The sequence below is a fragment of the Cyprinodon tularosa genome, unplaced genomic scaffold (assembly GCF_016077235.1).
Source record: "Cyprinodon tularosa strain WSP-4 unplaced genomic scaffold, ASM1607723v1 ctg304, whole genome shotgun sequence".
Classification (NCBI taxonomy): Eukaryota; Metazoa; Chordata; class Actinopteri; order Cyprinodontiformes; family Cyprinodontidae; genus Cyprinodon; species Cyprinodon tularosa.
The window spans coordinates 351274-364146 of NW_024039013.1; the positions used below are offsets into that span (position 1 = coordinate 351274).

General features: G+C 35.6%; 1 protein-coding gene across 3 annotated transcripts in view; it reads right to left on the minus strand.

Moving 5' to 3' along the window:
- Positions 1–12873, minus strand: part of myo9b (myosin IXb) — a 55578-nt gene that overhangs the window by 13214 nt on the left and 29491 nt on the right. For all 3 annotated transcript variants that reach the window (XM_038291918.1, XM_038291919.1, XM_038291920.1), the window contains exons 7-21: positions 12063–12186; positions 11299–11388; positions 11003–11119; positions 10677–10811; positions 10378–10499; positions 7557–7698; positions 4121–4310; positions 3953–4028; positions 3768–3860; positions 3633–3672; positions 2553–2675; positions 2305–2385; positions 2114–2224; positions 822–944; positions 483–632 (exon numbers count right to left, since the gene is read on the minus strand). In XM_038291918.1, coding sequence (XP_038147846.1) covers positions 483–632; positions 822–944; positions 2114–2224; positions 2305–2385; positions 2553–2675; positions 3633–3672; positions 3768–3860; positions 3953–4028; positions 4121–4310; positions 7557–7698; positions 10378–10499; positions 10677–10811; positions 11003–11119; positions 11299–11388; positions 12063–12186 — 1717 coding nt within the window. The remainder of the gene's footprint in view (positions 1–482; positions 633–821; positions 945–2113; positions 2225–2304; positions 2386–2552; positions 2676–3632; positions 3673–3767; positions 3861–3952; positions 4029–4120; positions 4311–7556; positions 7699–10377; positions 10500–10676; positions 10812–11002; positions 11120–11298; positions 11389–12062; positions 12187–12873) is intronic.

The window sequence follows — 12873 nt, forward strand, 5'->3', positions numbered from 1 at the left end:
TGTTTTGGGTTTTGAATCCATACGGATAAAGTTCACTTCTGATCTCATCTAACTTCAGTAGTTTGGTGCGTCTCCTTTATGACTTCTGGCAAACTATAGTGGGGATTAGCGGAGTCCAGGATTCACAGCTATCCTGAGCTGTACAGTGGATCCTGTGGCTCCTCCAGGGGTGTTGTGGGCTTCTTCGCTGGTTTCCTTATTGCTGTGCTTGGCTGGTCTCTTAGTGATGTTGTTTTTTAGCCTACATCTCAAAATGGGTTGCTCTGTCATTATAATAGTATTTTTTCCCGGTCTGGATAACGGATCCTCTAATGCCTTCTCAGAGCAGCAGGATTTATACTTACCGGTACGTTTATTTACACACTGGTGAACTCCATTACTAATCAGGTGGGTAATTGTTGCATCTGATTTATTTAGGAGCATTTGTGCATTGAACTGTAAGTAGCTCAATTAGTTTTGCTTCAGTAAGGAAATAGCTGTACCTGGATGATCATTGTGGCGTCCCTCTTTTGCAGGAAATGCATTCTGATGAGGCAGGTACGGAACCACCGCTGCAGTGTGACGATGCGCTGCATCACCTCTTTGTTCAAAGTGACCTGGAGTAACTGACGCTCTATTTCTTTGAGATAAACCTAAGCAGAATGAACAAGGGTTTTAGTCATCTGACGCTGGATCAAAGAAGATTATGTCTTTCAGCATCTGAAGATACATTTTCTGCGATTAAACTTAAAAAATATATAATTTATTAAATAAATTTGGATCAAAGTAGAGCATGTGCAAAGGTTTAGACAGATAGAAAAAAAGAAACCACTATTAGATACCTTGTTTTTTCCTATTTGGTAGGAAGCTTTTTCCAGTCCCATCTTCTCAAACAGTACAGTTATGACTTCTGGGGCTGCAGTGGCTCCCTTTGGAAGCAAAATCCTGAACTTCTTAACAAATTCCTGTTAATAGGGATGGGAAAAAAACAAAAGAAAAACAAAATGATTTCTCAGCATCTACACCTTTTGGTTGAATTTCACGTTTCTGTGTTGTGTAGTTGAATAAGTACACAATTACTGGTACCTCTGGTTAATGTCTTAAATTTTAAAACTGCGAATTTTAATTTTAGCCTGTTTTATAACCCATTTTTGCTGTTAGAAAAGATATACATTTTCTATAATATCGAACATGTTTGGATCCTCCAGTGAGAGAGATTTTGGACATTTCCTCTTGGCATAGTCTCTCTCTAGACCATCCAGGTCAAAGTCCTCTATCATGTGATTTTTCTTTTCAGCTCACCATGCTGGTTTTCTGTAGGCCTCAAATGTAGTGGTTTTAAACAAAACTTTTGCTCCGCTTGCAGATATGGACAAATTAGGGTGGATGGAAGTTAGGTTCTTATACTCTTCTTTTTTTCTTTTTTTTTAAATCTATGATCTTTGATCTACTGTAGTACAGGCCAATAACTTACTTGAATAGCATTGCTATTTATATCCTTCTCATTTTGAAGAACGAGAAACTAGTCTATGAAAAGTGGCATCTATTTCATATCAGCTTTATTACTTGAGAAAACTGCAAGTATGGGATTAATAATTAAAAGTTCTTAGACTTTCTTAAATAGAAGAAGAAATCAATGCATAGATGGGCCAAGACTTCGTTGTGCTGAGTGAAACAAAATTGATGTAATCATTTCTGGGACAAAGGAAGAGTATTCAAAAGTTAGAACGAAACTTAAGTCAATAAAGCCATAAAAATATGAATTTTGAACATTGATGGAGGAAGATGGATTTTTTTTTCTGTTCTGCTGCAGACATCATGCTACATCACCCAGTCTCCAAGATGTTCCCTCAGAGACACTCACAGGGACATGTGCTACCATCCCTACTGTAATTGGTGTAAAGGCTTTTGGACTTCTACACTCTTTCTCTGTGGATCAATGAAAGGGGGCCACATCGGGGAGAACAGATAGCTAAATAGACTTAATTCCTCAAACCTTATTTAAGCAGTCCTAAAGAAATATTCACAAGTGTATTTCTGCAAAACCAACTGCCTGCACGTTCATTAAATGATAGATTTATTTAATTTTACCAGAGGCCAATAAATGTGAAGGGTATATAAAGGAAAAACCTACCTCAAATGTGTATTTAGCCGTGTAGCTTGACTTCTGCATGTGAATCATCTGTAGTATGCCTGTATACCTGATTTGATTTAGCACCACTTCATCATCAAAGTGAAGAGATTTCTATAAAAGAGCAAGAAAATATATCCAAAGTCACCCTCTGTCTACTACAACATGATAATCAAGAGCACAGATGGTGTTACCTTCTCAGTGTTGGAGCGAAAACAGAAAATGAAGAAAGGCTCTGCTTCCTCAATAGTCTCAATCAGTTTGTCGAGTGAGCTCTGTAGGATGCATAAATGCAATGAGCAAACATGGTTCTATAGGTTAAAACTTTAAAAATGATCCATATCACAGCAAAACTGCTTTTAGACACCGATGGATCAATGCGTCTTTGGTTATGATGAACTTTTATAGTATTATTTTTTACAAAGCTGTATGGAAGACAAACCTGAAACTGTGCACTAACTGTGGGGGGGTCTGCTGGCCTGTTGGGGGGGACGATGAGTTTTCTGGTTTTGTTGTGCTTTGTAAGGCCAACGATGTGATGAAGGGAACGCAAATTCATGAGAGTCTGTTTGAGGAGACATAAAATAGAATAATGAGGACCCACACTTTAAAACAGGAAGACCTCTGGAGGTCAACTCACAGTACCTTGCAGGAGACTTCACACCTGGTTCAACTGGACTTAGTCAAGTTAAACAAGAAAGTCTAATTACATCAGGGTTTTTTATTGGGATTTAATTTGACAGACCAACATCAATTAGCAAAACTGAAGAATGGAAAGATAACAGAAGTTTTCTATATTTTTTCAATAAAAAAAAAAAGTTAATGTTTGCATTTATATTTAGCTGGCTTAATTTAGTATTTTGCAAAACCAGCTTCCAGTGGAGTTTATGGGTCTAGAAACTGAAACCCTTGCCCAAAGTAACTTAAGTTAATTGACACTGAATGGAGTGTAAAAAGAGGCATACAATTGTGTTATTTCACCAGCACCTTGTTTAACCATAAGATTTGTATTTTAGGGTGATGTCACATTTTAGTTTTGCACAACACACATTTTTGCATGTAGGCCAAAAAGTTGCACTTGGGTCGTATCTGACAAGAGCAGCTTTTTTTACATGCTTAACATGTCTGTCAAACTGGACTTCTGTTTTCAACAAACTCTTTTTTTGTCAGTCTTTCATAAAAGCCAGATTTATAGCAGATGACACTAGCAGATATCCTGTCAAGAAAGCCTCATTTCGGAGTAGTGAATATCTACAGCTACTGAGTAAAGTGGACAAAATATAAATGCATAAACACAAATCAGTCTTTTAAGTTTAAAAAACAAACAAACAAACAATAAAAAAAACTCCTCCTATTATACCCTACTTTGTGTTGTGTCAACTTAAAGACCCAATGCAATACAACAAAAGTAATGGATGTAACATTTGAATATGTGTCTAACTGGTATAAAGTATTTTTCAAAGCCCTGAAGTGTACATAAATACCTTTTTCTAATGAAACCACATTTTAGGAAACTCGTTACCTTCGGAATGAGCTGCTTCTGTCGACTACCTCTATTATTCCTGCAGAGACAGTGAGAAATGTTAAACTTGAAACAGTTGCAATAAAAAAAGAAAAAGCAAACATTGGAATTTTTTATTATTATTATTTTTTTTACTTTCTCTTTTCATAATTGACAAATATGTCCTCAAACAAATCAAGTGATTGTTCATCAGATCGATCAAAGGAGAAATCCAGAGTCTGAAGGCCACTAGAAAACACAATCAAAAGCTTTCATTAATTACTTTATATTGCTTTTATACAACAGTACTTTACATTTCACTTAAAAACAGTAATAATTACCCAGACAGTCTTTCAAGATAACTGCTGCGCCTTTTGATGCTAGTGAGCGACCTGCGTTGGCCCTGTCTCGCAGCAGCTAGCATAAAAAAATCAACAAGAAACTTCATTAATTTTAACATTGTGAAGATGTTGCAGATCAGAGGCTACAAGTAAAGAAATGCTGCTTACTTTGTTCTGCCCGCTGTCTTAAGAGTTTTTTGAACACTGAGATGATGCGGATGGTTGCTCGGAGGATGCCCCATCTGAACAAAGCTCCAGGGCTGGATGCGACCAAATGATGCAGTAATGAGTGCTTGCTGCTCCGCAGGAGAGATGCGAATTCAGGACGCATGTGCTCGGTGTTTTTTTGTTGGAAATCCTAAAAACCCAAACAATCACATCAGAATTTGCAGTAAAAATCAGAAGTATTTATACATACATAACTTTTTTTCTTCATCACATGACAATAAATCAGACAGAACTTCTACTGTTTAAAGCAAGACTAAAACTTATAGCCACTAGGGGAAGCAAGACTGAAAACTTCTTGGTTTAGTCCTGTTTAAAACAACTTGCAACCCTGTACTGCTCCAAAATTATACATTCTACCTTCTTGTTTTGGGTTCCCCCACCCAGACTTGATGTCTTTCACTACCATGTAGTGTCATCGTCGACTTGTAGACTTGCTCTGCGTCATTTGAGTGTCCTTAAGGATATAAACGGTACTAAGGGAAAAGGCATTTCAGAAACCCATCAGCTAGGACGGGATAGTCAATTTTTACATAGTTGGCAACAAAATGAAATTAAAATCTAAATTCTAATGGTTTATGTTAATATATTACAGTGTATTGCAAGGCATATTCAATAACCTTGTTAAAAAAATTAATGTTTCATGATAAAAAACATTTTTTGTATATTTTTCGTTCTAAAACTTCTCTCTCTTTTTTTTGGAGGTCCCCATGGTGCCCCCTAGAGGGGTCGAACCACCACTTTGGAAAGCTGCTCTAAATCACATGAATGATTTCAGTGATGGATCCAAATCTCTTAAGTTACATAGGATTCTTTTAGAGAAGGGCTGCCTGCACTGACCATAAATCAAATGTAAAATTACGCCAATACTTGGATCAAAGTTTAGAGAGTATTCCTTTAAGGTAGAATCAGACTAATTATATTTCCTAGTAAGTTGATTGTTTATTAATAAAGCACTTGTCACAGAGTGGAGGCCAGCTGACAGCCTTGGCTGGGCCTGGGACAGAATTGATGAGTTGTGGCCCATCAATCCACACCATGTATGTATTAATATACAAACTGTGAAGAAACTTTGTCAGCAGCATGATCCCTTGGAAGGAATGGCTGCTGGGGGTACTTCTCAATACCGCAGTGGATAATCGAAATATAGTAATAATAGGAAAAGATTTTATGAAACTTAAGAATAAAGCTCAAATTTCCTTGCATACATCTTTGAAAAATAATACTTGTGGCAAAAGATGTAGGGTTCTGATTCAGGCCCACCCTCCTGCCTTGGGCCCGGTACAACTGACCTGGTTGATGTTTGAATGAGATCAGGTTTTTCTGAAGGATGGTCAAAAACAGCGATCAATTAGATAGACTATTAGGGTAATCATGCATTTGGAAGATGCATTATTTATATATATATATATATGTATAAAAGGCTGGGATTCAAAAGACACAGTAAATGTTTAATTCTTCCTGCCGCTAGGGAGCGGTCGCGAGTTCCTGTATTTTCTTCTTCGTGTGTTGCTGAATATTACAGAGTGTAAGGATTACTGCAAAGTTATTGTTCTGTTTTCTTTGGGGACTCTTATTTTTGACTCGTTCCGTTGGCAGCTTGTCAGTTGAGCCAGTGTCGCATCTATGTTTCCCTGCGGGTGCCTTATTGTGATACTTCCGGTGTTGAGTGAATGAAAAAAGTAAGTACTAATTGTTTCTATCTGCTTTAAATGTTTCCCTTACTTCTCCCTGAAAGCCTAATTTATTTGTTTATATTATCTACAAGCAAGCACACTTGATGTAAACATTTTTTTTAGTTACGTGTATCACGGTCGCCAGCCATAGCGCATGTACGGTTTCTTTCTCCGCGAGGGAGGGGGGAGCGGGGAGAGACGGCATGTTGTATTAGAGCACCTGCCTCTGCGATGTGTTGTTGAACCAGTAGATGGTGCTGTTGGATCACCTAAGCTGCTGAATATAGATGTCCTGACTGAAAAGGGATAATTATGATGTATAGCCTGTTTGTATGCTTATTGATCGAACTCTGTTTAAATACCTGATATTTAAATATATTGTTTATTATTGTTATTTGTTTCAGAACTGTTCCAACACGAAGTTCACAATAAAGTGCACAGCTAGTGAAGCCTGTTGCAAAGGAAACCAACTCTTGCTCTTCATTCCTGTGTCCTGACCGACACCCATCCTGGTTGCTGCATATTCCATACGGATTAGCATCCAATTTGATTCTCCTTAATAATATATATATATATATATATATATATATATGTATATATATATATATATATATTTTAACAGGCACTTAGGGAATGCACATGCTATCTTGGTAACACAAAAGGCTTGCTGCAAATTTGCAACGATGGGTATCAAGGGATTAACTAGTTTTCTAGGTGTCTATTTTTTTTTGTACAATGCACAGATATAACAGAATTATCATGATCGAGTGCTGTAAATTACCTTTATATTGAAAAATAATGCAGGTTGTTAATATGAAACCTCTGTTGACAAGTCCTACTGAGGAAGGTAAGTATGTAAATTACTTAAAATAAACAGCTTCTGTTACCATCAAACTGGCTCTAGAGTGGATCTAAATTATCTTTAAATTACAATAGAGATTGCTAACATTCAAATGGTCAAATCTTCTTTATTTTTTTAGATTTCCATAAATTTGACCTCATTGAAAAGCTTAAACTCACTTTCAGGATCTGTAGAGAACTCAAAACAGCTCATGGTAGACTTGTTCCTGGTTATGCTACGGTATTTGTGTTCAAGCTTTCACTTCCTGGTTGATGTGTGAAGGTACTGGATTAATATTTACAAGCAATGTTTTTTCATATGTTAGCTATGGAGAATTATTTCAATTTTAGCTTTATCAGAAAATCAACTGAACGTGAAGCCAACAAGCGCAACCTTAACCTGGCTTTATAACCTATGGAATGGGATCTTCCTGATCTCATAGCTTGTTTGTTTTGATTGATCAAACATTGTGTTTGAAGTTTTGCCTTAAAATACTAACCTGGTTAGCCTCTCAAGTGTTTATACCAGCATATTGTGTAATGTAAACAATTCAGGGTTTGAAGAAAAACAATAAAACGGGAATTGTTTTGTTAACAAAAGTTTGCACCTACTTTCAGTTTACATAAAGACTATAGTACAGAAAGAAAAAGGAAAATAAAAAAAATACAGCCTTATACCATGTATTTACAACATCAAACATCAAAGTGCTTCAAAGAACTGGATTGTGTTCAAAGTATTGAGAAACAATCAATCAATTTATCAGGGATCATTGGGAATTTTCTTCCACACCAACTTATTGAAGGTGAAGGACAAATACTCCTGTTATCTGGAATGTAGAAATGTTTGCACTGCGTCCAATTACCTTGACTTGATAGTTAACTTTCCCAGCATAATGCTCAATGGTAAAAGTAGCCTCCTTGTTAGGAGAGACCACAAAGCGAGAGTTGTTCTGATGGTGCCGTTTAAACTTCTCCAACATGGCTTCATCTTGGGAATGAGGGAGGCTAAGAGAGACAGAAAGAAGGAAAGAGTGACCAGTTATCTAAAGGACATCTCGGCTGGTAATTAAACCTAAAAAAATATATAAAATATATACGTAACAAGGATTTGTTTTAGTTAAAAATAGATTTCTGAGTCATATACAAAATGAAGGTTAAACCCAGACTTGAAGAGTCAAACTGGATGATCAAGTCTTGCTGTGACCTGTTCTTGTTTAGTGGGGCTTTAATTTTCCTACCTTTTTGCATTTAATTTTGGTTACAGCGTTGCTGAGATATATTATGCATCCTGAAGTAGGATACCTATTTTGACCTAATATACTAATACATGGCAAATGGTTTGTGTTTTAGGCTCTATTCCACATACAGCTCAACTGCAAATTACTTATACCTCTTCAAAAGTTAGATTTGTAACTATATCTATTCTACTGATAAGTTTTAATGGTAAGAAATGAGACAAGAAATGGAAAAAGCAAATTGACAATCTTGATGGAAGGGAATGGAAGGGCGATGATAGCTGTCAAAAAAAAACAGCTCAATGAAATGAAAACTGATTGAAAAACCAATCTTTCATATTCTTTATTAATCAATATATAATTAGTAGATCATTTCAGAACTTTGGAAACAATCTTATACTACAGCTCTACCTTAAGGTGGAAATTTACCTTTCACTCATCCTAATTGTAGACAAATTAACTTACTTTCTGAGCTTTCTGATGAGAGAAAAATAACAGTTCGTAATCAATTTGTCAATTATTTTAACGGAAATTAACTCCTTTCCAGAGCTCAAAAAGGATATAAAAAAGTTTACTCTATTAACACTGTTCTGACACATACGACTTAAGAGTAACTCATGGCTTTAGATACATACAGTGATAATTACAGCACATTGGGTTATTAAATCCAGCCTCTGTATGCATAGTTTAGTCTGAGACATGTACAATAAGCTGACAGCTTCCTGTTATGTGGTGTGGTTGGAGCTACTACAGAACTCAGCAGAATCAACATTAGCCCCGCCCACTGAAATAAAAAACTGGCTCACATTAAGTTTTTAGAGGCCAAACGAGGAATGTAGAGACTGGAGCTGTTCACCCAATGTGCTGTATATAAATTACCTTTTTTAAGGTATTTCTGCCTTTTGCAGCGATAATGTTAACCTTAGAGTAAAAAAAAAAAAAAAACGAAAAAAAAAAAAAACAGGAACAGCTTTTCTCAGTAAGAAGAGTGGGAAGAAAAATCAAAAGTCAGTTGGATTGTTCAAAGTTGGCTCTGTAGTGTCATTACTCCTGTGTATGGAAGCATATTGTTAAGGATTTACTAATACTAATACTATGAACGATACTCCTTTTTGACTAGTATGTTACCAAGAACCTTATTGATATACTGTAAAAAAAAAAAAAAAAGGGTTAAAAAAAACAAAAAACAAATAATGAGCACTGAATGGCTTATTTTATTTTTATTGTGGGAACAAAACCACTCAAATTAATTTATACAAAATAAACAAATTTTTTTTCATATAGTTGAATTAATGAAAACCCTACATAAAAACATATATTATATATATTATATATATATATATATATATATATATATATATTGTCTGAAGAAATTTACCTGCCAAAAACATAAATATGCATATCTATCATGTGGGCCTAAAAGTTTTTTTTAAGTCACTAGATAACCTTATCACATATTTTGAAAATCAGACAAAGAAAAGTGTTTATAAACACCAAGTAAGCTTAAAAAAACAAACAAAAAAAGTATTCATTAATATTTTTGCCTCAATTCAAACTACATAAATTAATCTTTTTATTAAATTTAATAAAAGAAAATAGCAGATGCACACACAGTGGATTAGATTAATAAATGACAGATGCTGTGTATGAATCATTCACAAATAGTGATCTAATTAACAGCTTCAGAGGAAAAAAAACATATATTATTTCACCTTGTAATTTAGGGCAGAATCAGTGGAAGCTTTGCTCATGTGCGAGTCATTTCCAAAGGGAAAACAGACCTCAGTCAGTCTCCTCTCAGACTGCAGGCAGTTTTGCTGCATGGCAAGGCTGACAGACTGGTGCCTGTCAATGCTTTGGAAGTGAGAGGAGCTCACAGCAGCACTTGTTGCTTACTGAAGGCAGCAAATTCAGAGTGCTCTGTGCATTCCGTGACTTTTGCAAAAGTCGGACAAACATCATTGAAAAGGGTAACTAGATTCTAGGACTGGCCAATGAATTGAGTTTATTAATTAATCGGATAAACTGTATGTTGTCCATTTCATTGTGTTTTAAAGTTATTAATACAATGTAAGTTTTACACTTTGAGGACCCCGTACAGACTAGCAACCACTTTGTGGGAGATAATGATATGAAAAATAAACTAAATTAATAAATCGATTGTTAAATTGTTGTTTCCTCTGCATGTTCTGCATCTTGCATGAAAATATTACATTGAGATCTTATAATACTCAGTGTACTAGTAATGTATCAAGTTACAAACTTATTACAAGTTTCCCAGATCCTTATATGCACCCTAGCTGTGTTTCCCAATAACTTTAGAGAACCATCACAGGCAAACATGTCTTTTCATCAGATTTCACCATACATGTTCCACACCATTTAAAAATTGTTAAATGGTGCTTTAAAACAACAAATTGTGTAATTTTTATGTAAAAATTTCACCTACCTGCTCTCCTCATTCATCAAGCTGAAGAGTCCCATTGTCTTGTCGCTGATAAGCTGGATGCAGTCACTGTTGTCAGTAAAGTCAATGTTCTGCCAGGTTATGCCTTCTGACACGTAGTCCTCCTACAGTTGAATACAATTGTATTTAGGTAATAAACTCTTTGGAAATTAGTAAATGTTTTGCTCTGCAATGAATCTGGGACTTTATTCTTCAACCAAAACTAAATTCAAGTGACTGTGGAAATTTAAAGACTCTGTCAGGTTCATAGAAATATAATAACAGAAAACACTAGAAATTACCTGTTTAAACTTAAAGATGTTCTGATTGATGTAAAACTGCTGCTTCTCACAGGCGTAGTTGATGCACAGCTGCTCAAAACTGTTTTTCTGGAGATTCTCAAATCCAAACATGTCCAGGACACCAATGGACAAACACTGAAAACAATACATTAACTCTTAAAAAGTCAGCATATGATATAGATGTATTACTGTGTACAACAACATCCACAAACATTTATTGAAAGATAAGCAAAATATAGAAAACAAGATTTAACTCTTTAGGGGAACGAAAGCCCTACTGGTAGAGCTTTCAATTGTAACATACGTAACTGAATGACATGACTCACAGAGACAGACTCCTCCATGTCTCTTCTGTTGAGCATAGCATGGTTAATGTGAAGCACGATCCAGTCAAACAGAGCGCTGTATAAAGACTTGGCCAGAGAGTCACGTGCAGAGTTGGCCTGAAAACATGAAGCAGCACCATCCAACTCAGCATGAATAAAAGTCCCTCTAAGTGTATTTGCAACAGTCAATACAATTAATGCAGAACAATAATATAAATTGAAAAAAAAAAAAGACCAGAATAATTGAAGGTTAAGTAATAAAGGAATTTTAGAAGCACTGCTAAACTGCTTATTACCTCTTGTAGTGTGTATGGTGCATCCACAGCAGAGGCAGCAGTTACGACTGTCTTTTTGGTTAAAGTCTTCACCAGGTGCTCCTTTTTCACCTACAGAAGTAAAGGTTCATCACAACAGTGATCACATCCATTACTTGGCCCTGATATCCTAGTTTCTATGAATTCATCCAGATTAAATAGTTTTGCTTCATTAGCATAAACCGAATCTGCTGATAAGCAGTTTTAGCCATTGTTGGACCAAACAAAGACACAAATAGCATTTTGCTAAATAAAATTTCTGTCAATTGCATCTTTCATGGGTAATATCTATGATGAAATATGCTATAATGTGGGATACGGGATGTTACAGCAACAAGAATAATTTAGCTTTGCTTTTAGTTGCCTGTTATCACTGGACTAAAACATCATGGCCAAATAATTTAAATTCATGCTGAGCTGAGAGGATATCCATCAGTGCAAACAGATTGTGAGTATGGCCTTGATTAGGTTTAAGTAAAACCATTATCATATCAGCAGGGATACCAATTATTCTAGTCTATGTTGGATCTCTGAGCTGCAAAGCACAATCAATGGCATAATTTTGAAATATTCCTATTAAAAATATTTGGCTAGTTTGGCTTGCAACTGTTTCAGATGTGTAAAAATATGCTAAATATCTTTACTTGCCAGTAAAACACAATGCAGTTATGTAGTAGAGTGACAGGGGTATCACAAATAGAGAACTACACTCTATGAAAACCAGCAGTGTTTAATAGTATGATTACCATGAGCAGATGTGACAGTGAAGATAAAACCTCTGTGGGTCCAGCTTCCAACACCTGAGTATCATTTGACAGATTGTATGTCACATTTCCCAGGAGTAGGATGGCAGAGAGGACAGAGAAAATGCTATAAAGTAAAAAAAGACACAAAAAAATACAATTTAATAATTTCTAAAGTAAAAATAACACAAATATGTTGAAGGATTGAGAGCTGAATGTCAACTAAGTAGTAGTTATCCTTTTCAAATAGTATCGGGGTTGTTAAAAGTTGTACTTTAAAAGAGTTTTAGCGTGATTTAATATATCAGTTATTCTATAGCCGAGCTTCCAAAACATTTTCCTGAGTGTCCTCATTTCTCCATTTAAATAAAAGGTTGTGCCCCAATGCCAGCTGTCACAATCAAATGCACTAAAGTGAACATCTCACTACCAAAAATGATTATTATGACTTCCAAATAAGGAACACTAAGCGCCAACACTTAACTATTAGGTTTCACTCAAAATAAAGTCACAGTGGCAGCTGTGGAAGTCACCTTGATTAAAGGTTGGGGTATAAATGAGAATGGGATGGCTTCTTCCCTCAAATGGAAAAAGAAAGAAGTCATTACTATGTCACCACAGTGATGCCTCATTTGCATGGCTGCAGCTCTGTGGCACTGGGTAACATAAAATCAAAAATTTACCCCTTTCTTAAAACAAATGTATATAGTCAGATAAAACTTTTTCAAAAAGGACCTTCCCTTTAGGAATTAATAAAAATGTTTCTATACCTAACTGATTTTCTGTCAGTGTGATGAAGATGTAGCAAACCAGT